This window comes from Penicillium taxi (genome assembly GCF_028828555.1).
Source record: "Penicillium taxi strain IBT 34144 chromosome Unknown utg000001l_segment0_segment0, whole genome shotgun sequence".
NCBI classification, from domain to species: Eukaryota; Fungi; Ascomycota; class Eurotiomycetes; order Eurotiales; family Aspergillaceae; genus Penicillium; species Penicillium taxi.
In genome coordinates this window covers 1,009,578-1,031,270 of record NW_026643203.1, presented here as the reverse complement: position 1 = coordinate 1,031,270, position 21,693 = coordinate 1,009,578, and the positions used below count along the sequence as shown (strand labels likewise).

Genomic DNA, 21,693 nt, shown 5'->3' with positions numbered 1-21,693 from the left:
GTGTGTTTCGATGAGAAATCCTGAGTTCGAGAATCAAGATTCAAATGTATGAGTTCAGATTCCTGATGGATTCTGGAACATGTTACATCAAGCTGGAGCAACTGGTCCCTTCTACTCTCATATTAAGGCTCACTGTCTAGCTAACCAAATGTAACTGACTATGAATTCTAAGTACTATTCTCGGACCGATGTCCGGCCGCGCCCAAAACGGAATAATGCAATTCCCATTCTGCCGCGTCTCCCCGCTCACCAAGCGGAGAATCTTGAGGCTAACCACGCTGACCACGCTGACTCTACTACAGCCTATCAATTACCTAGCCCACTGTGACCATCCAGCACTCTCCTCTAAGCCCATTGACCAAATTTCGATACCTGATCTTCCTCCTAGCCGGGCATTCAGCCATGGCCCCTCCACGTCAACGCACCGCCGCCGTAGCGGACGACTCTCGCTCTGAAGCTTCCAGCGGCACACGCGAGTACAGAACAACCGCAACAAAAGGCCGTAAGGCTGCCGTGAAGGAAAAACCTCCTGTGACCTCTGCTCCCATCCAAGAACAACCAGAGGACCAACCAAGAGTACGTGCAGAAAAAAAAATCTTAGGAGATGACGACGTCAGAGATTAAAAATCCAAAAACCCACAATGAACCCTTTTCTTACCCTCTTCTTTTGCTTCTGTTCATCTGTTAACGTTTCTCGTCTCATATCAGGTCCCTTGGTCTGATCTTCCCCTCGAAATCCTCCACGCCTACCGCCACGTCCACAAACTCCACACCCCGAGCGCCTTTTCAAACGATTACTCCAGAATAGTCCTAACACAAGGCATCGGCCTCCGCTCTCCCACAGCTCTAGCTGCTCGCCGTGCCCAATCCTCTCAGTCACATTCACATTCCAATGTCCACCCGGCCAGTCGCACCCGCCACACAACGACCTCGCACGCTGACAGCGGCAGTAGCAGCGGTAGCGGCAATAGCAACGCGAGCGAGCATGGCACCTCTCTACACCGGATAAACGGCCAAGACCGCGTGAGCAAAGACAAGTTCTCGCTCGTAGTGCGCAAGCACTTTAATAGCGCGGGCTTGTCGGAGCAAGAGAGTATTGCCCGGTTTCTGTATACCGTTCGTGAAGAGCGGCGAGGTCATCAATTTAGGTTACGGTTTCAGCCGTAGTATTTTTTTGAGTTCGATGCTTGCTATGCTACATTGGCTACTCTAATCATGATAAATTGCGTTCTTTTGGCTTCGGCGCGAACTTGTGATACCCTTGGGCTTAATCGTTATCGTTTGGAATGGGTGGTTCCCTTTATTTTTCTTTAGTTTATAGATTGTTATGACTTAGAATTCAATAGAATTCTTTCGGGTTTTTATATGTTCTTATTTTCCAACAGTAAGGTTGTTACTAAATTAATTAACATACCCCAGAATCGGTCATTTACGCGAGTCATTTTCTCTTTTCTAAGTGGCCTCGGGATGGCCGTGAATGCATGATGTGTGGCTGCAGCTCTGGTGTGTTATCATTGGGTATATCCGACACTACTCTATTATCCGAGATCCTGACCTCGGGAGCAAATTACAGCCGTGGACTTTTGCTCATGAACAATCAGATGTCATAATTTCTTGATCTCGATTACACACCGCCTTTTTTGACCGCTTTTATAGAGACGGGGTTCACCGCCCTCTTCTCCTCACACCTATTATACTACTTTTTCCGCATAAGCTCTCTTGTTAGGTGGTACTTTATGCTCCTACCTTCAAATGTTCTTCTCTCTTGTTGACTTCAGAATTAGCCCTGCGTCAACTTTCGGCCTTGGAAGCCGTTGACTATATAGTGGACAAAGAATCATGGTTGCATACCCAGGTAGGCTGTTTAGAGATATCGTAATCCCCCAACTGGCAACTGGGCACCCAATAACTATAGAGCCGTTGAAACTTGGATTTTATTTAGAGCAAGGCCACATCACTTAAGACGGGAAAAGGCCCTTCTTTTTGAATTTTTTTTTCTATTTCTTTCTCACTTTAAAGTGGTGGTAAATCTAGGTAATGGCAGTTATTAAGAAACAGTCACACAAATCAAGAAGATCCTTATTTTGAATTAGCATCGAAACAAGTATACTTCAGGGCTCAGAGGTATTCTCTACCTTAGCAAAGGAATTATAACAAAATTTTCTTCATCTTGTCCGCGTTTATCTGAAAATATGGCTGTTTGCGTATGATTCTTCATCCAAGGTTGTTATATAATAAAAGAACCTTGGAAGACTCGAAGTACGAAGAGTATTATACATTATTGTGAGCAACCTTGGAAGCTAGTTCAACGCAAAATTAGACAAAGGAGAAACCCTAGAAGAAAGATTGATTGAAATCAGGAAGTAGCTATGAAGGAAGCCATTGAGAGAGTGGGCCTTTTGACCCAACCCATTGCCCATGTCTATTATCTAACTCCATTTTGAAATAGAGTATGGATAGTTGACTGAACACAGGTATGATATAAGAGAGTACCTAGGAAAATACGTTGTCCACGGGTGTATTATATTTGCACTTTAGGTATACTTCACAAAAGAATTAGTCTAGCTCTGAGCTTTCAACAATTTTTAAAGGAGCTCCCTCATCTGTAAGTAATCTTGATAAAGCATCTTCCGCGATACCATTACCTAGATTCTCGGCTTCCCAGTATCCAGGAGCAAACTCATCAAGCTGATCGCGTATATCTTTTTTTCTTCGCGAGTGCCCGTCTTCCCCAGAGTAAGCCCCTACTTGATACACATCCATAAAAGGACGTCGCATATTGACCCTTCACAGATATATTCTTTAGTATGACTTTAATCTTTAATCGTTAGAATGGAAAAATTTAGTGACTCACGGCTGATCTTCCACAAGAGGGTCCTCGTTTGAATACTCCACATTTTGTTGTAACACATCTTCTAATGGGTCATTGTTTGAATACACCGCGCGGAAATGGTCAGGGAAGTCATCCGTGAGTAGTTGAGTGCGGTAAACTCGCTTCCGAACGCCATTAGTCGTGAATTGAAGCCAAATGGCTAGGCCAGTTTCAAGAGTTCGATCGTCGATTATCAGTTTTGGCGAGACATCCACGAAAAGCACTGTTCCATCTAGTGCCATACACATATCTAAGAAGTTTGGCCGGACTACGCTTTGGCGAAGTTTGAAGTTATCTATAATATCTCCTTTGTTATCTTCAAGAGGCATAAACAGTGACATATTTTGGGTAAGATGCTCGTCATTGTTATCCCAGTCGAATAATGCAAGGATACACTTGGCTAGGAGAGCTTGCGTCCTAGTAGACCATTCAGAGATCAAGATAAAGACATCATCCAGGTAGAAATCCAAATGTCCGCGAAGGCAAGGATCATGAACATTTTGGATTTCGAAAGGAGGCTCGTCCTCTGCTCTCGATTCATAGCCCTATCGACCTATTAGTTTAATCTAGCAAAGTAGTAGATCTGCTAGTAGCAAATTACATCACGGAATTCTTGGTCCGCAGTGGCCCAACGCTCAATCAGATTTCGTCGTTGTTCATCCTCATCCACATCGTTAGTCCACTGTTCACGAACAAAGCGCCTCCAAGCTCGAGTGGCATATTCCACATCATCCTCGGGGTGCTCTTGACACTTAACATAAGAGGGTATACCTCTCTGCCAGTGCTTATGCCATTTAATTAACGGCATACTGGGAAGGGATGGGACTAGCGTGTTGCATTTTATTGAGGAACTTACTCAGTGAGCAGATCAGGGAGCTTGTAATGCTCAGACACGTGCTCAGTTCTACTCATGGAGCAAAAGCAGCGAAGGGGTGAGCACTAATACGGAAGGGGAATGCCAAGAGCTGGCATGGAAAAAACGGTACGTAGGTAGATATAAATGTTATGGTGACCCAGCAGTATCTCAGGTAGTAGGTACTTGTAACTACGGTGACTACCTTCTCGAAGTCACTTCCAAGGTTCCATCTCGCTGGCCCACCTGCTAACCTCGATTGAATTATACATTGGAAGATAGTTTTAGAAATAAATAGTACGAATGTCGGGAAAAAGCGAAGAGTAGAAATTGAAGTATGTGGCAATGGAGAATGGAAAAGTAAAAGTAACCAGGTGAAAGAGAAATATGTATCGAGTAGGTACAACCATCATAGTTACGCCTTCATTTGACCTTCAAACATCCATGAATCTAACCTTGGAATAATGTCTATCTTTCTGAATATAGGTAGAGATGTCAAAGAATACAAATATTGTATTTTGATATCTCTACTGCTCTCGTTATCCGATACTTCCTACAAATCCAATTTCATTCACTCCTAAACATATCTATGACCAGACACTCTTCTTGGAAGAGTAAGGAATATGAGGTCGAAGGGGTGGAAAAGTGAATGGAGAACTGGGGACGTTGTGCCGAAGAACCGGCTGAACTGATTGCACTCATGATGTAAGATGACGGCGAGGATGAATCAACCTGAAGAAAGAGATCAGCAGAAGTAGGTTTGTTTTACTACCATTGAGAAAAAGTTGGGAAAGCCCATAAAAAAAGGGGTGAAATGGAGTTACAAGAGGTCGGAAAGTGTAGGATATTCTGGATCTATCCTATGTTTTATTCAATCAACTTAACTGGAGGTCCGGGCTTAAATTAAAGTACAAATGATACATAGGCACCTACGTACTCTAGAAGCTGTTGATACCATATACACTTACGCCCGTAGCTGCATACTTCTCCGAGTCAAAGATACAAGAATAGACATAGGATCCATCCAATCCGATCTGAATCAAATGTTCAGTCAGAAGACGAAATGATAGTTCAAAAGCCATAAGCAAGGACTAAAAAGACTTAGAATGCTATAAAACATCATCACCTTCTATACTCCGCCTTTTTGCCAAGACCACTTCCTAATCTTCTATTTCCATGCGTTAAGACCCGCCCAAGGGTCATTAGAGCCAGGCGGCTGTTGAGGCTGAGACTGAGACTGCGAAGGGGTCTTGTGGTGGCCATGTGGTCTGCTCTGCGCGTAGCCGCCAGGCCCGGATGGATACATGCCACCATTCGAAGGTGGGTAGTTGGTTTGCTGCGGGCGTGGGGGAGGCGGGGGAGGAACATAGCCCTGAGGCGCCATATAGTGTGAAGGTGTCCCTGTAGAGGCAGAGGGTGCCGGGCTGGCACTGGGGTAGCCGGCATAAGGAGCTGGAGTGGAAGAGAAGAATTGTTGGTTCGGGGGTGGGGAAACCGGAGTCTGATAAGGATATGCCATTGGGTTGTAGCCGTCAGACAGCGGTGCAGCAGCACCTTGCTGGAATGTTTGACTAGGTACGTATGGAACGCCTGGATTGGCACCCATGTATTGCCCATAAGGTGCTGGGGAGTGTGATAAAGGTACGCCGTGAGAAGGGGTTCCTGACATGACTGGTGGGTACCGAGGCGACATCTGCGGAGATGGGCCTGTTCCATATCCTGGAGCCTGGATAGGAGGTGGCGGTGACTTGACTTTCGAAGGCGGTGGAGCCATTGTAGATGGCGAGGCCTGTTTCGGTTCGGTGGAGAGGCGCTCCATTAACTGGCGGAGCTTTTCTCTCTCTCGGTTGTCCTGCTCTGAGGCACCACCGGCCCTGTCGCGCTCGATTTGGCTCAGTAACTGGGCGCCCTCAGAGCGGCGGTTGCTAATGAAAGTCTCAACGTTCTTCCGCAGGCTGTCAACGTTTTCGCTCATCTCCTTGTAGAAAGTTCGAGCCTGAACGATGCCAGACGACAGACCATTGAAGGCTTCGTACACCTTCTTATATCGAGCCATCACGGAACTTCTTTGTCGTGTAATACCCTCGTACTTGGACTGCTCAGACTGAACTCGTTTGTCCTGTAGCAAGTCACCATAGGTCTTAGTAAGTTCTTTCATCAATGACGACTGCTTGTGATTCGCCTGGAGGAGTCGATTTTGATGAGGTCGAAATTTCTCCAATTCAGCCTCAAATAGTTGGTTTTCTTGGCCGGCGATGGTCTTCTTGTTCAGAATCAACACATTCGAGATATCATCATTGTGGACCTAAAAGTTGTTAGTGAAAAAGTCCAGCGAGAGCTTCATTCTAGTTGGTTTCTTTTACCTTCTCTTTAAGATCTTTAAGCACTTGTGACCGCTCTCGCTTGACAAGATTGAGTTTCTTCAAAATCTCCTCTACCTTGTTGATCTGATCCGAAACAGATGCACCTCCTTCGTCATAGATATCATCAAGTAAATTACCTTCAGCCGGGCTGGTAACTCCATTCTTGCCCTTGCTATGCTTGGATCCAGCCTTGATAATTGCCTGTTGGAAGAGCACATCGGCCTCATCAGTCTCACCCGCTGAGCGCATCTGTTCGAAGTCGTCTTCATATTGCCGCAAAGTGGCAGACAACTGAACATCACTGGCACTAGCCTCACTAATTGTATCTCGGTATGCGCGTACATCACCGCGAAGCGTAGTATTTAGGCGGGCACTAGGTTGCTGGCTCCAATCTGCGCCGTATTTAGAACGCATCTTCTCACATACGCTCTCTTCTAAGTCTAGCTGCTTTGAGCACTGGTCAAGCTGTGCCAGAACCTCTGTCTTGCGGTCCTGCATCTCGTCCAATACCTTTTTGAACGGTTTATGACCAGCAAGCTCTGAGCACCAGCGACGAAACTCTTCATCCACAGTCATCTCTTGATCCATGCCGCCCTTGAGAATATTGAGACTGCCTGGCAGCTTTAAGTAGTCTAGACTAGCAGCCATCTCACCATTGGCCGTCTCAACCTTCTCCGTCTCGGCACGGATCAACTTGGCCTTCTCCTCATCGTACAGACTAGCGTTCTCCGTGACGGACATTGGCACGAGCTTCTGGAAAATATCGGGACCGATGATGCGCTGGATATCCTGTCCTTGATAGAGCTCGCTGACTGGGATTGCCTTTGCCGCAGGTAGTTTAGCAACTGCCGAGAGTCCTGCCTCATTGGGGACAGGCTGATGATAGATAAAGTCATTATCTTTGATGAGACTGGCGAGCTTGGTCTGCACATTTTCTTGGATATGTTTGGTTTCCTCCACCAAAGCGGGCCCAGATTCTGCGGTCAGATTTGAAGTCGCGGGAGCGTTCGAAGGGAATGACTTGGCCCACCCAAGAGCAGTAGTAGCTTGCTTATCAGCCATCTGTAGTCGAGCAATGGCGACTCCGTGTGACCCATTATCACTATCCGCAATCGCCTGGTAGTAGGATGCAACAGCACTCATATGCGCCGCCTTCGCCTGGACCACTGACGACCACACTTTGTCGAAGACGTTCTTACTGACGAATTCCTGCATCGTTTCCGATCCCTGCGAATAAAGGTATGCAGCTTGACTAGCCAATTTAGCCAAGAATCCGGGTTTTTTCAAGTCTGTGATCTGTTTCTCTAAAAACACCTCCTGGGCCTGGGCGAGTGTAACATGGATGAGTGTTTTGACGGTATCTCGGTTGAGATCAGTCGACGGAGCGTGCAAGAAATTCTCATTGATATATGTGAACATCCCAGCTGAAGCCTGGAAAGAGTGGTATGCCGTCTTGACACCGGTATCATCGGCTCGATTCTGATTTGCGGCATGACAGGAGAGGACGGCGGAGATATTGAAGATGATGGATGCTTTCTCAAATGCTAGGGAGTATTGGGAGGTGGGTTTGTGCGTGAAAGCATCGTACCTGAAGAAAGTGAAATATGATAAGTAATTATTACAGATGCGACACACTAGTCAGGTACCTACCATGTAAATGATATCTTGATGTGATTCTCATCAACAGGGAACCGGAGGTCCAGTAGCTCCAGCTGGCCGTAGTATCGATAAAGCAAGTCGCGCCCTGTAGCGCTATCCTTGCCAGCGCCTCTCACGTCTTGCCTGAGGCGGTTTAAAGTCGCACATTCTTGACTATAGCGCTCAGGGTCCTCGCCATAAGTCTGTCGAATGTAATCCTTGAGGGGCTGAATCCAATCGATCTCGTTGGTTTGCTTCAGCGGGCACGAAAGCATTGGTGCCTGCACCATATTCGCGAAGTTTACAGGAGCGGGATGCTCCCCCTCCACTAGTAGAATATGGATGGGGAAGACGCGAGGGCAGGGGGTGGCACGTTGAGTATCGGAATCAACTGTGGGGTAGTTGGAAAGTTGACGCCTTACGATGGAGCGTTAGTTCAGCAATGACGTAAGTCAATATGGGATCCACAGATTAAAGCGACAAGAATTGTAACACAGAAAGAGGAGGAAGAAAAGGAAAGGGGGAGATGGGGATCTGCGGGTGCGCTCAAGGTGACAGGTGATATTCAAGACTGTTGACTGGTGTACTGTTCTGGCGCCAAAATCAAAACAAACCAAGTATAAATTTAAATGACTCCTGACTTACTTAGCGAATATATTGAACCCGATAAATGATAGCAAGCAAAGTTCTATGTGAAATTTGAGATCTATAGAAGTAGAGAGCTTCATGGCAGCCTGAATACATGGCAATTCTTTTTTAGTACAGTGTCCACCCCGTTCCGCCGACGCTATGACGAGTAAATACAGCCCAAATGATATAAAAGTACACGAAGATTTACAGGTTTTCAGCTTGACTTCTTCGAGTCTTTGCTGGTATCATCTTGTTTGGCATCCTTTGGGTCTTTAGCATCTTTGCTGTCCGACTTAGGAGACTCAGAGTCTTTATTGTCTACCAGTCGGTGCCAGACTGACTTTAGGAACCCTTCGCCCTTGGAAGAGTCCTCTGAGTCTGTAGGAGGGCTGTTACGACGAAAATTAGGATCGAATATCATGTTGGAGCTCCAATAGAGAATCTTACCTATCCTTGCTAAAATTCATCGTGCGTCGAGCCGTCTTGTCGCCCATCTCATCGGCCAGGACCTCCAAAATGGTTCTCTGATTGCCAGTCAAGTACCTTGGCATGGTTACCTTAAACTCGACCTTGAGGTCGCCTGTGGGGGTGAAGCGTGAGCGGCCACCGCCCAGCTTCTTCATACCCATCCCCGATAGAGTGATTCGATCACCTGTACCGGTACCAGTGGCAACCTTGACCTTGACCTCATTATCAAGAGTTGGGATAGTCACTTCTCCACCAAGAAGAGCTGTCGTGAGTGGAATCGAGGCAGTGTAAAGAATATCCGAGCCAGAGCGGCTGAAGCGGTGATCCGGAGCGACTCGAATGGTGACGTAAAGATCTCCAGGCTGGGTGCGAGCGCCAGCAGCAGCAGTGGTACCCGCCGGGGGTGCATCTCCTTCACCAGTAACTCTCATGCGCATGCCATCTTCCACTCCAGCAGGGATCTCTACCTTGAGGGTCTTCTTTTCCCGGACAACGCCGTTTCCATGGCAAGTACCACACTCGGAACCACGGGGCACAATCATACCAATACCTCCACAGGCGTCGCAAGTAGCGGCGACTTGGAAACCTCCCTGCATGACATGAACACGAGTTCCAGACCCATTACATTGCTTGCACTGGGTCCGTTTCGCGCCTGTCTTCAATCCTTCACCTTTACACGGTACGCATTTCGTCAAGGGAGTGATGACGATATCCTGCGATGTACCCTTGGCAGCATCCATGAAGGAGATGTTGCTCTGCACCTCGATATCTTCACCCACGAGGATCTGCTCCTGGAACGGATTGCGCCGGCCACGAGGGCCCCGACGAGCACCGCCAGTAAAGGCACCGAAGAGGTCCTCGAAATTGATATCCTGAGAAAAGCCACCACCTCCAAACGGACTGCCTCCAAAGCCACCACCAAAGCCGTGGAAACCACCTCCACCAGCGAACGGATTGCCTCCGGTGTTGGGGTCGAATCCACCATTCTGGTCAAACGCAGCTGAGCCAAACCGATCGTAGTTTTCGCGTTTCTTAGCGTCAGAAAGCAATTCGTAGGCTGTTTGAGCCTCACCGAACTTCTCTTTGGCGCTAGGGTCCTTGTTTGTATCCGGATGATATTTCTTGGCCATCCCATAGTACGCCTTTTTGATGTCACTGGCCGATGCGGTCTTGTCAACACCGAGGACTTTGTAAGGATCGGCCATCGCCGAGAGATGAGAGGTAGTGTGAAAGGGCTGTCGATGATTAGCTATGGAACGTGGAAAAGTAAGGAGAGTACAGGGGTGGCGTACCCTAGCTGCAATCATATATGAGGCTTTCGGCTTGCGACCATCCCGCAGCCGCCTAGCGGAAGAAGTAGATGTAACCGCATGATAGCCTCGCTCCTGCGTCGTAAAACAGATGCCAGAACTAGCCGTCTGCTTCGCACATTGGGGTGTTCGGAGAAGGCGCGCGGGAAGGGCCGCGGCCTTCGGGAAAGTTGCGGATGCGTTCATGAATAAAAAAAAATATGATATCTGAGAGATTGTTAAGGGGACGTTGTCCTCTTGGAGTTTCGACAGTAGTAGTAAGCGATTGTATGAAAGAGCGTAAAAATAGAGGTAGAGGAAAAAAGACTCCAACACCAGTCTTGTAGTTTACAGAGCCATGTCGAATCGACCAGAACATTGGCTCCAGATTTATCGGATTAATATAGTGCCGACCCGGCATAGAGCTTACCGATCAAGTAATGACGGGCTCCGACTCCGGACTCTTCGTTCTTATTACCTCTTTTTCTCCAAGTTGTATCTTTTCTCGAAGCTGTGCCACGGGTACTTAGAGCTTCTGATCGACAATTACCACCCCCCCTCGCCCTTCACTCCACCTCTCAATTCCCTTGACGTACCCGTTTCGGAGGCTCAATTAGCATGCTTCGCGGCCAGACCCTTCCCTGGAGAGCTGCGCTCCATCAAACACCTCGGCCTTTACTTCGCAGACCATTCCTCGTGTCGCCGAGGAGCAATGTAACCTTCCGATCGGTATTATCTTCGACCCGCGTTGGGCATCCATTCCTTTTTAATCCCCGCACCTTCTCTTCTAATTCTATCCTACGGAAAGAGAAACCCTCACCAGAGGAACAGAAGGACGAGCCAGAACAGAAGGAAGAGGATGGGACAGAACATGATGCTAAGGCAGATCAATCCCCGGATGCCAGGAGAAAAGCGCCTGACTCCGGACGTAACGCTGCGACGGCAGAACAAACGGGTTCCTCGCGGAGGAAGGACCGGCCATCGAGTGATAAAGAGGATCGGGCATTAGATTGGGAAGCGAAGAAGGATGCAAATGCACAGGATAGCAAGGGAAACTCAAACGACGCACCATCTCCGATTCCGCCTAGTGATGGCCCGACTGATTCGAAACCCAGTTCCGCAAGCAGTGGTGGTAGTGGCGGTAATGATGACAGTGGAAAGAGGGGGAAGAAAGGCTCTGGAGACAAGGCTCTGCAGAAACCCTCTGTTCCCGATGTATACCCGCAAGTGATGGCGATCCCCATTGCCAAGCGTCCGCTGTTCCCTGGATTCTATAAAGCAATCACTATCCGTGACCCAAATGTTGCAGTTGCGATTCAGGATATGATGAAGCGGGGTCAGCCGTACGTTGGCGCATTTCTGTTCAAAGATGATAATGCCGATGGTGACGTGATTGGAAACCTGGACGATGTGTACGATACTGGAGTGTTTGCTCAAATCACGGCTGCATACCCCCTACGCGGTGAGTCTAGTGGTGTGACGGCTGTTTTATATCCCCACCGTCGCATCAAAATCTCTTCGCTTCTTCCTCCAAGCGAGACTACCAAGGGTAGCGTCCCGGAGGACAAGACTACCGAAAAACGAGGCGATGTGGTGACTAGTTTTGAAGAAGGAGCTGTCGAGAATGCTCCCAAGGACCACTATGAACCAACCTCCTTCCTTAGGAAATACCCCGTCAGTCTGGTCAACGTTGAGAATTTGACCGAGGAACCGTACGATAAGAAGGCTGGAATTGTTCGTGCCGTCACTAGCGAAATCGTCAATGTCTGTAAAGAAATTGCGACTTTGAATCCACTGTTCCGTGACCAGATCTCTGCTTTCTACACAGATCAGTTCCCTGGAAACCTCAGCGATGAACCCTCTAAGCTGGCTGATTTCGCCGCGGCGGTATCGGCTGGTGAACTCCACGAGATGCAGGAAGTTCTTGAGACTATGAACATCGAAGAACGTCTTCCTAAGGCGCTTGTCGTTTTGAAGAAGGAGTTGATGAATGCGCAGCTACAGTCTAAGATTACAAAAGATGTGGAGGCTAAGATTCAGAAGCGTCAGCGCGAATATTGGCTGATGGAGCAGATGAAAGGCATCAAGAGAGAGCTCGGAATCGAGTCAGATGGTAAGGATAAGTTGGTAGAGAAGTTTAAGGAGAAGGCAGAGAAGCTTGCGATGCCAGAGGCTGTCAAAAAGGTCTTTGACGAAGAAATTAATAAGCTGGCTCACCTCGAGCCCGCCGCATCGGAGTTCAACGTGACTCGCAACTACCTGGATTGGCTAACCCAAATCCCCTGGGGTCAGAAGAGTGTGGAGAACTTTGGCATCAAGAACGCGGTCACCGTCTTGGATGAGGACCACTTCGGCTTGAAGGACGTGAAGGATCGCATCCTTGAATTTATTGCCGTGGGCAAGCTTCGCGGAACTGTCGAAGGAAAGATCCTTTGCCTTGTTGGACCTCCCGGCGTGGGTAAGACCAGTATCGGCAAGTCCGTGGCTCGCGCTTTGAACCGCCAGTACTATCGTTTTTCCGTCGGTGGGTTGACTGACGTTGCCGAAATCAAGGGTCATCGACGAACCTACGTTGGCGCACTTCCTGGTCGAATTATCCAGGCCTTGAAGAAGTGCCAGACCGAGAACCCTCTAATTCTTATCGATGAGATTGACAAGATTGGCCGTGGCCACCAAGGCGATCCTTCATCTGCCCTGCTGGAACTCCTTGACCCGGAGCAGAACTCTTCTTTCTTGGACCACTACATGGATGTTCCCGTCGACCTGTCGAAGGTGCTTTTCGTCTGTACAGCAAACGTCACCGATACTATTCCTCGCCCATTGTTGGATCGTATGGAGTTGATTGAGTTGTCTGGATATGTGGCTGATGAAAAGATGGCTATTGCTCAACGATACCTTGCACCCGCCGCTCGAGAGTTGGCTGGCCTGAAGGATGTCGATGTGGATCTCACACAGGACGCGATTGAGGAGCTGATCAAGTCTTACTGCCGAGAGAGTGGTGTCCGCAACCTTAAGAAACAGATTGAGAAGGTCTACCGAAAGGCAGCCTTCAAGATTGTCCAGGATCTCGGAGAGGAGGCGTTTCCCGAGGAAGAGGCCTTGACGGACGAGGGCAAGGCTGCTCAGGAAGAAGCTAGGGAGCACGATTCCTCTGATCCTGCCAAAGCCCCCGCTGATCCCGAAAAGTCGACTGCTGAGACTCCTCGTATTGCCCTTAAGGTTCCTGAAAGTGTGGAGTTGAGCATTGGCAAGGATACTTTGAAGGACTACGTCGGACCTCCCGTGTTTACTTCTGATCGTCTGTACGACAGATTCCCACCAGGAGTCACCATGGGTCTTGCCTGGACTAGCATGGGTGGTGCGGCACTTTACGTGGAGTGTATCTTGGAGAATGCCTTGACTCATCGCTCGCGGCCGGGATTAGAGATTACTGGCAATCTGCAAAACGTGATGAAGGAATCGACGCACATCGCTTACTCATTCGCCAAGTCGGTCATGGCCAAGCAATTCCCCGAGAATGAGTTCTTTGAGAAGGCCAAGATCCATCTTCACTGCCCCGAGGGTGCTGTTCCTAAGGACGGTAGGCATCACAATATCCGTTTATTCTGATAAATGACCACTAACACATCTCTCATTATAGGCCCTTCGGCTGGTATCACCATGGCTAGCGCCCTACTCTCATTGGGTCTCAACCATCCGCTTAACCCGACTGTTGCCATGACTGGTGAGTTGACTGTCACTGGTAAGGTTCTGCGCATCGGTGGCTTGAGAGAGAAGACAGTGGCTGCTCGCCGTGCTGGTGCTACCAAGGTTATCTTCCCTGCCGACAATACTTCTGACTGGCTTGAACTACCCGAGGTGAGTCTTCAACGTCTATAATCATTTGAACCCATGACTGATTTTGAATCCAGAACATCAAGCAGGGAATTCAGGGCCATCCGGTCAGCTGGTACTCCGAAGTGTTTGAGATTCTCTTCCCCAATCTTGATCAAGAAGCTGTCCGCACTGTCTGGCAGAAGGCACTCAGCAAGCCCGAAAAGGGAGAGCGTGGTGATGACGATTGAAATGTGTCAATCACTATTATATAAGTATGGAGTATGTTTTGTATAGTTTCAGGGATGTACATTGGCGTCTGTCTTCCACATCGGAATGCATGGACTTGGAGTTACGGGGATTAAATGTTTGATTAACCGTAAAGACCTACTTTATCACCTCTCTCCAAGAATTGAAGAAACCCAATTATCTATCTAGGTATCTAGGTAGTAGATATACTGGAGTTTCAATGCTTCAATATTGCCGTCCTTCTCTATGTATGAATCCCACCCGTTCTAGTTCTAATCAGGCATTAGTGTCAGGCCGCCACGCAGCTTTTTTTTTTTTTGTCTCTGTATTTTTTTTTTCTTCTATTCATTTTTATCTGTGCGGCGTTAGATGAATCATATTTTGTCTCTTCTCTTAAATCTCTGCCTCTTTTTCTGATTGATTCCCTGCATTCCTTTTGCTGAGATACCGTCTTACACCTTGCAGAGTACCGACGCACATCTGTTGTGATTTGAGATTTGAGATTTGCGATCTTCAGATCTCCTACTCGTAGTCGCGTTGGTAACTTCCAATCTCTTACGTACGAGTATCATCGTCGTCGTCAGCTCTCTGAGCTTCCACTGCAACCCGAAGTTGTGTGACACGCCTTTGATTTCACCTCTGTTTCAGTAGGAGATTGAATAGGAGCTATCATAAAAAAGAAATTTACAAAGCCCCGAAGAAAAAGCAAAAAGCAGCACAAAAAAGCAAAGAAAAGGAACAAGAAAAAAGAAGGGGGAATTAAACAATACCCTTACCATATCAGGCTCTTATACTACCTGGAACGGGCTTCCAGTAGGTGCCCAGGTGTTCTGATTTTCCCGCTTACAACCCCTTGGGAACTTTGCCTCGTTCTCATATGGCTGAGGGTCAACCTCCGGGGTGATTGAGTCGTTCCTTGTATACTGAGATGCGAATGGCCAACTCTACAGATCCAAGCAGTCCCACGCGACTTGAGTTTGACGAAAAGGGGCAGAAACAGAGCATGTGGCATAGACTGGGATTCCGACGATGGCTGGGCCACGATCGGGATACTCAGGACACTCAGGACGAGAACATTCCGAACAGTCACAACTCACTCACAGACCGGAACAAGCAGGATAAACTCACACGTCGGCTCTCTCGTCGAGTCGGTGTTGGCCTGCCACGACCTACCACATTTAAACGTCAGCTTTCCGAAAATCGTGAGCGGTTGGCTCCCTTACAATCTGACCACCGTCGAGCCGTATCCGTTGACCGTCGACCACAGCTTAGCCTGGCCCAACGACTCAGGTCCCCACCACCAGTGGGCCCGCGTCAATCTGCACCCGAGGTCCAGTGGCTCGGCCCGCCTGATATTGCTGCCAACACTGCCAAAGATGATGAGAGCCTTTCCTTTCTAGAAAACGAAGACGTGATAGATAGTACCCCTGAGGAAGAGGTACCGGTACCTGAACAGAAAGTCTCACCAGACACTCTCGAGATGGAGCTGCAGCATCGATGGATTCTAAATCTGAGTATGCACTTTCGGGATCGATCGGCGCGCGAGAAGTTTTTCGTCACTTACGCACAGAATCCAACACAATGGCGTCGCGTTACAATTTCTTGTGATTATCGAGATGCGCAGCCGGACTCGCTCGAACACGATCTGAAGGAAATGCGGTATCAGCGAGACAAATGCGCGCGAATCTACGAGGCTATCCGAGAATCACTACCCGAAATCCAATTCTACGATACCGTCACGAACCTCAAAGTCGAAACGCGTGACGGCCGTCTACATGTGCATGTGACAGAAGATGTGAACGAAACAATTCCTTATCCTCCGATCTCGAGTATTCGCCATTTAAACGCTCGATGCGTCTCGGAAAACTCTCTTCATCTCGATTCTCATCTATCGGGGTTCGTGTACAAAGTGAGCATTGGTGGACGTCCATACATCAAGAAGGAGATTCCCGGGCCAGACACTGTTGATGAGTTTCTGTATGAGATCAATGCTTTACACGCGCTTATTGGCGCACCGAACGTGATTCGGGTGGAAGGAATTGTGGTCGATGAGCGACAGGAGAAAGTCAAGGGGCTTCTGATCGACTACGCCGACCAGGGCGCCTTGGTTGATATACTGTACGAGGAACGCGGGGAGATCTCGTTCGCCAGACGGGAACGATGGGCTTTCCACATTGTCCGAGGACTCTGCGAGATCCATGAGGCAGGCTACGTCCAGGGGGATTTTACTCTAGCCAACATTGTGATCAATGCAGACGATAATGCTCACATAATTGACATCAATCGCAGGGGGTGCCCAGTTGGATGGGAGCCACCAGAGATTGCAGCGAAGATCGAGAGCAATCAGCGAATCTCCATGTACATTGGCGTCAAAACGGATCTATACCAGCTTGGTATGACCCTGTGGGCACTGGCCATGGGGGAAGATGAACCAGAACGACAACCTCGCCCTTTGATGTTCCCCGTCCACTCCTATGTACCCGAATATTATCGCCGGGTGGTTGACATCTGTCTCAGCCCAAATCCACGACGCAGAATGTCTGCCAGAGACTTGCTTATGCTGTTCCCGCAATATCTCTCATTTTCCACACACCGGCCTCAACATTTGCCCGACCATCCATTGATCCCTCTCGTCACAAAAGGGAACGATTCTATTCCTGAACAGATCTTTTTAAGACATCACGATGAAACCAAAGAATCCACCCCCACTCTTGCCGGCTCAAATAGAGAGGCCAAATTCCTTTCTCGGCCTTCATCAGCATCCACTTTAAACCAACATGAAAGTGACTCTAGGATTGAAGAATTAAGCGTTCGGGGCCTACAAAATCTCGAACCCGGATCCGAGCTATCTACAGAGAGTACAGGACCACAAACCGTGTCCGATTGGATAAACAACGATGGATCAAGGCCAGGACCTCTGACAATAGATGAACGTGTGCCTCCGCCAAGTGAACCAGCTGTTATCGAGCCCTCCTATTCAGCAGAGTCCCTTTTTCTTTCAACCCTTCCCATCAATCCTTCTCTACAGGCTCAGCGCTATTCATTGACAAATGCAATGGATACACTGCCTCAAGCCACCCCTTCCGCACCAGTCACATTCGATTGCGGACCCATTGGGCATCCCTCGGAGTCCAAACTACCTATCAACCCCGCCATTCCTTTGTATCCCACCAACTTCGACCCCGCCAGTCCTGTCATTGAATGTCCCTTGCCGAAACTGCCCACCCTTTCCGATTCCTGTCTCCCCATCAACCCAGCCTGTAGAGAGGGACCTACGCATCTTTCATGAGGCCCTTGACTTTTTTTCTTTTCCTGGCACAAGACTTCATCTTCTTCTCACCGACTCGGAGTATTTTCTTTTGTCCAATTATCGGGACTTGGCGTTCGATACCCTTTCTAATTCTTGTGTAGTTTATCCGTCATTATTATCGTCGCGTTTGAGCTCAGCTTTTTCGGACATGAGCGTACATGTTGGCGAACTCATGGCGTCCCAAAAAAAGTCCTTTTCTTTTGGTGGAGTTTCGCTCTTTATTTTTATTTCTGAATTCTTCCAAAACACGTCCAACTGTCAGGAATTTGGACATCTCGCAGCTGGTTTTGGCTCTATCTTGGATTTTATTCCCTTCATTTTTTATTGCTACGGCTGTATTATTTTCTATATCCATTTAACAATGCACCATTTCCTTGAAGAGCCAAACTCATTGCTCCTTTACAAAGGATTCGAAACTCTCTTGCCATGGATCAACACTCGATCCCAATCCTCTTCCAATCAGTACAATCTTGCACTGGACAGTCAGTGGCTCATCACCCTGAGATGGTTCTGAGTCCCTGATCTCAAACATATCCCGAACAGCCTGGATAATCTTCCTTGATCCATCATCAAGTGCAAGAATCCCTTTGAGACGATGAATTTCGAAATCAGTAGGTTGGGATTTCGATAGTGAATTACTGGGTACAGGTAAATTTGATTCCCAAAGCACCGAGCGCAGCCAAGCATCGACTTGAGGCACTTTGCTCACTGGGATTGGAGGCGTGAGAAGAGCAATGGTGGAAATAGCCTATACAGCTATTAGCGAAAGAACACGGATAAAAAGCAAGAACCCTCTTACCGGGTCCATATGACTATGCCCCTTTTTAGTAAAGTCCAAGTTCGCCAAATGGTCGTAGGCATGCAAGTCCAAAACAACGCCCTCGATCTGTGGTGTGCGACTGTGGTCTGTGACATGAATCTTAGCTAAGCTGTTGATGGATGTGATGCGGTTACGGGCGACATCCAGTTCATCCGGCGTTACTAGATCTGTTTTGTTAAGAATAATCACATCGGCATGCGAGATCTGCATATGCGCCATGGAAAGAACAGGTCCAGAGCCGTGGTGGCTGTGTTCTTTGTGAGTATCGGCCTTTTCTTCGGGGGCCGGCTCGTCGAGTAGACGCAGGATGTTCTTCGCATCGACTAGTGTGACAATTCCATCTAAATATATTGAGCTACCAAGGCCTTCATCCATCCAGAATACAGGGGCAATATTTCCTGGATCAGCGAGCCCGGTTGTTTCGAGAAGGATGTAGTCAAAGTTGCCGCGGCGCTCCATTAGGGATTCCAGAGCCATGACGCCAGAGTCTCTAGATAATGTTAATACTGACGGCAATGGAAGAGGGTTTAAAACTGGGATTGGATGCGTACTTGACAGAGCAGCAGATGCAGCCGTTGCCGACTTCCATCCATTCAGTTACTTCCTGTCCACCTTCATTAACTGTCAAGGGCTTTTCGATGTCCGTTGCTTCATATAATGTTAGAGCCATAGAAGTTGTCTCTTTTGGATGCAGCTTACAATCACCAAATTCTAGAAGTTTGTTAGTATTAATATCAAATTTGCATTTGATAAGACAACAGACCATTCATGATCACGGCAATCTTTTTGCCATGCTTTTCTGTCAAAATGTAATTCAATAGAGTGGTTTTGCCCGCTCCCAGGTAGCCTATCAGTAACTATTAGTAACTGTGATATAATGTGAAGGAACTATCCATGCCATACCTGTGACTAAGGTTATAGGAACTCGACTAACCACCTCTTCCTCTATAGAAGTAGGCTGATCTGTTGGTGCAGATACATCGACCAGGTCGGGAGGTGCCTCATCATCAATCATATCGGACATAATCACGAAACTGAGTCTGGAGAAGAAAAATAGAAAATAGAAAATGGAAAATGGAAAATCAAAACCCGAAGTGTACTATCAACTCCAAGTCTTAGCATTGGAGAAGTGAAATAGGATTTATGGATGACGTTGTTACCCAGAGCGGATGTTAGGGCTTAGGGTAATGATAGGTCAGTTGTTGTTGCTTATCTGACTCCTGCTTCATCTCCAGAAGTGTCTATGCTTTGTTTCATTCATTCTTAAATCCTTTCGAAGGCGCGGGGTTTCCATTTCATTCCTTTACTTCTCCCGGTTTCTCTCGCTTTCATTTCGCGCCTTCTCTTTACCCCGATCCCTCCTTTACTCCTGATACGCGTCATGACTGCAGCGGGAGCCTCCCCGTCTAGTTCCCCACGACTCCCTAGCCCTCCCCCGTTCGCTGAAGACCAGATCGGCCCCCGGTCACCTGCAGTCGGCGAATACTTTGGCAATGATAAAGATCAGCTTCTAGGCGGTGCAGCTGCAGAAGACGATGGCTCGACGCGCAGGATCCGCCCGGGAACAAAGGCGGCCGACATGGCCTTTGGGCCGCCACTGATTCCCTTGTCGCAGGTATGCAAAAGTACATTTTTAAAAGCCGTGAAACAGGTGCTAAGATTTGCAGCTTGACTCCCCTTTCCAGCTACAGGAGCATCTCAAAGCTTTGTACCACCATTTTACTAAACCAGAAGGCTCTGAAACCGTCGTCCCGATCAATCGCAAAGTCGCAAGTCAGCTCGCCGAACCCCCAGAGGGAATCGACCGATCGCTCTGGCTTTATGAATTATGTCGCTTCCTCACTATGAAAGTCAACAACCTCATCATTGCTTTCTTCGCCGAGAATCCACCTTGCTCGTCGAATACCTGCCCGGAGATGCGGGCGTCAGAATGGCAGTACCTATGCGCCGTACATGATCCACCTAAATCGTGTTGTGCAATTGACTACTGCTGCCATACACTTGATTGGGCTAATAATACCCTTACCTCTCCGAAATATTTCCCTAGTCGTCTGACCCTGGGCTCGGAGGCTGGCGGCGGCCCACAGGCCAGCATGAGACACCTTACCAACATCTTTCGTCGGCTATACCGGATCTTCGCGCACGCCTGGTTCCAACACCGTGACGTTTTCTGGGAGGTAGAGGGTCATGATGGATTGTATGTTTTCTTTAAGACAGTCTGTGACATGTTCAGCCTCATTCCAGAGGATAACTACACTATTCCCATGGAAGCTGAAGGCCCCGATGCGGTGCTACCGCAGGTAGAGGAACCGGTCGAGAGTAAACGATTGACGATTTTACGTAAGGATAACGAGAACCCTTTTGCTGATGTGGAGGGCTTAGACCCCTCGCTCGGCACGGGTGCCACCACCCGTCGTCACAAGCACAGCCCGTCCACTGGATCTCGCGTCACCACTATCACTGAGAGTGCTGAAGATTCTGAAGATTCTGCTAATGCCGCTTTATCTTCGCGTGAAGTGCTGCAGCACTCACCTGAGCTGCGCCCTTCGACTGCTGTGGAGCACCATCCCGAGCCCGAGCAGGCCCCTCAAATGCAGAGTGACGAAAAAAAGTACCGACACATACTGGAACTTCGGAAGCAGAGACAGAGCAGGCGGATCGGCCGACCGAGTCTGAAGGTACTACCACTCAGCCGGAAGAACCCGTAGCTGAAGAAGTCAAAGTTGAGGAGATCGTCGAGGGGGCAGCTCAAGAGGCAGCTGAAGAGCCCGCCGAGCTAGTTGAGTCACCAGTCTCTGTGTCAGCTGATGCGTCAACTGAGGAACCAGTTGAACAAGTTGAAGCAGTTGAAGCGCCAGTTGAAGCGCCAGTTGAAGCGCCAGCTGATGCGCCAGCTGATGCGCCAATTGATGTGCCAGTTGATGTGCCAGTTGATGTGCCAGTTGATGTGCCAGTTGATGTGCCAGCTGATGCGCCAATTGATGCGCCAGTTGATGTGCCAGTTGTGGATTCCGCCGAGCAGCCCGCGGAGCCAGTTGAGGAACCCGGAGATAAGCCCCTGGAGGGTGAAGATGTGACGTCTTCTGTCGACCAGGATGCCGAACAGGAAGCTCAAGAGCTTTAGCTGACATTTGGCTCTTTGTCATTTTTCTTTTACCCTTTTTGTGTTTCGATATCATGGCACAGCCAGGTCTGGCTGCCAGTTACTGATGATACTGTATTGTAATTAATAGCTCACGATACTCCTGTTGTAATATTAGCTTGTCATTCAAGCAGCAAAAAAGCACACATCTTAAATGTTCTGAAACTTCTCAGATCTATATCACCATCCCATAAGATAAGTCAATTCTAGCCAGTTACCGATGACTAGAAGATATTTAACTGTTCA

The 21,693-nt window shown here is 48.3% G+C and overlaps 8 protein-coding genes across 8 annotated transcripts; 4 read left to right on the top strand and 4 right to left on the bottom strand.

Moving 5' to 3' along the window:
• Positions 1–402: 402 nt before the first annotated feature.
• N7495_000379 (uncharacterized protein) lies at positions 403–1,167 on the top strand (the record flags this gene model as incomplete). Its single annotated transcript, XM_057203049.1, has 2 exons — positions 403–576; positions 709–1,167. 2 exons carry the CDS (start codon positions 403–405, stop codon positions 1,165–1,167), a joined length of 633 nt encoding a protein of 210 aa, XP_057067122.1.
• A 1,389-nt stretch (positions 1,168–2,556) lies between these two features.
• N7495_000378 (uncharacterized protein) lies at positions 2,557–3,680 on the bottom strand (the record flags this gene model as incomplete). Its single annotated transcript, XM_057203048.1, has 3 exons — positions 2,557–2,785; positions 2,855–3,417; positions 3,474–3,680. The coding sequence occupies 3 exons, from the start codon at positions 3,678–3,680 to the stop codon at positions 2,557–2,559; spliced, it is 999 nt and encodes a 332-aa protein (XP_057067121.1).
• A 1,213-nt stretch (positions 3,681–4,893) lies between these two features.
• On the bottom strand, positions 4,894–8,777 carry bro1 (putative signal transduction protein BroA; the record flags this gene model as incomplete). Its single annotated transcript, XM_057203047.1, has 4 exons — positions 4,894–6,030; positions 6,113–7,676; positions 7,739–8,143; positions 8,581–8,777. 4 exons carry the CDS (start codon positions 8,775–8,777, stop codon positions 4,894–4,896), a joined length of 3,303 nt encoding a protein of 1,100 aa, XP_057067120.1.
• Positions 8,778–8,799: 22 nt separating this feature from the next.
• Positions 8,800–10,320, bottom strand: N7495_000376 (putative mitochondrial DnaJ chaperone (Mdj1); the record flags this gene model as incomplete). The annotated part of the gene is made up of 1 exon (XM_057203046.1): positions 8,800–10,320. One exon carries the CDS (start codon positions 10,318–10,320, stop codon positions 8,800–8,802), a length of 1,521 nt encoding a protein of 506 aa, XP_057067119.1.
• Positions 10,321–10,731: 411 nt separating this feature from the next.
• N7495_000375 (endopeptidase La) lies at positions 10,732–14,177 on the top strand (the record flags this gene model as incomplete). The annotated part of the gene is made up of 3 exons (XM_057203045.1): positions 10,732–13,693; positions 13,754–13,971; positions 14,025–14,177. 3 exons carry the CDS (start codon positions 10,732–10,734, stop codon positions 14,175–14,177), a joined length of 3,333 nt encoding a protein of 1,110 aa, XP_057067118.1.
• Positions 14,178–15,109: 932 nt separating this feature from the next.
• Positions 15,110–17,464, top strand: N7495_000374 (protein kinase family protein; the record flags this gene model as incomplete). Its single annotated transcript, XM_057203044.1, has 1 exon — positions 15,110–17,464. The coding sequence occupies one exon, from the start codon at positions 15,110–15,112 to the stop codon at positions 17,462–17,464; it is 2,355 nt and encodes a 784-aa protein (XP_057067117.1).
• Positions 17,465–17,873: 409 nt separating this feature from the next.
• N7495_000373 (CobW family GTP-binding protein) lies at positions 17,874–19,320 on the bottom strand (the record flags this gene model as incomplete). Its single annotated transcript, XM_057203043.1, has 6 exons — positions 17,874–18,233; positions 18,285–18,795; positions 18,857–18,953; positions 19,005–19,016; positions 19,069–19,152; positions 19,209–19,320. The coding sequence occupies 6 exons, from the start codon at positions 19,318–19,320 to the stop codon at positions 17,874–17,876; spliced, it is 1,176 nt and encodes a 391-aa protein (XP_057067116.1).
• A 366-nt stretch (positions 19,321–19,686) lies between these two features.
• Positions 19,687–21,429, top strand: N7495_000372 (Mob1 family protein; the record flags this gene model as incomplete). Its single annotated transcript, XM_057203042.1, has 3 exons — positions 19,687–19,920; positions 19,973–20,903; positions 20,948–21,429. 3 exons carry the CDS (start codon positions 19,687–19,689, stop codon positions 21,427–21,429), a joined length of 1,647 nt encoding a protein of 548 aa, XP_057067115.1.
• Between the last annotated feature and the right edge of the window lie 264 nt (positions 21,430–21,693).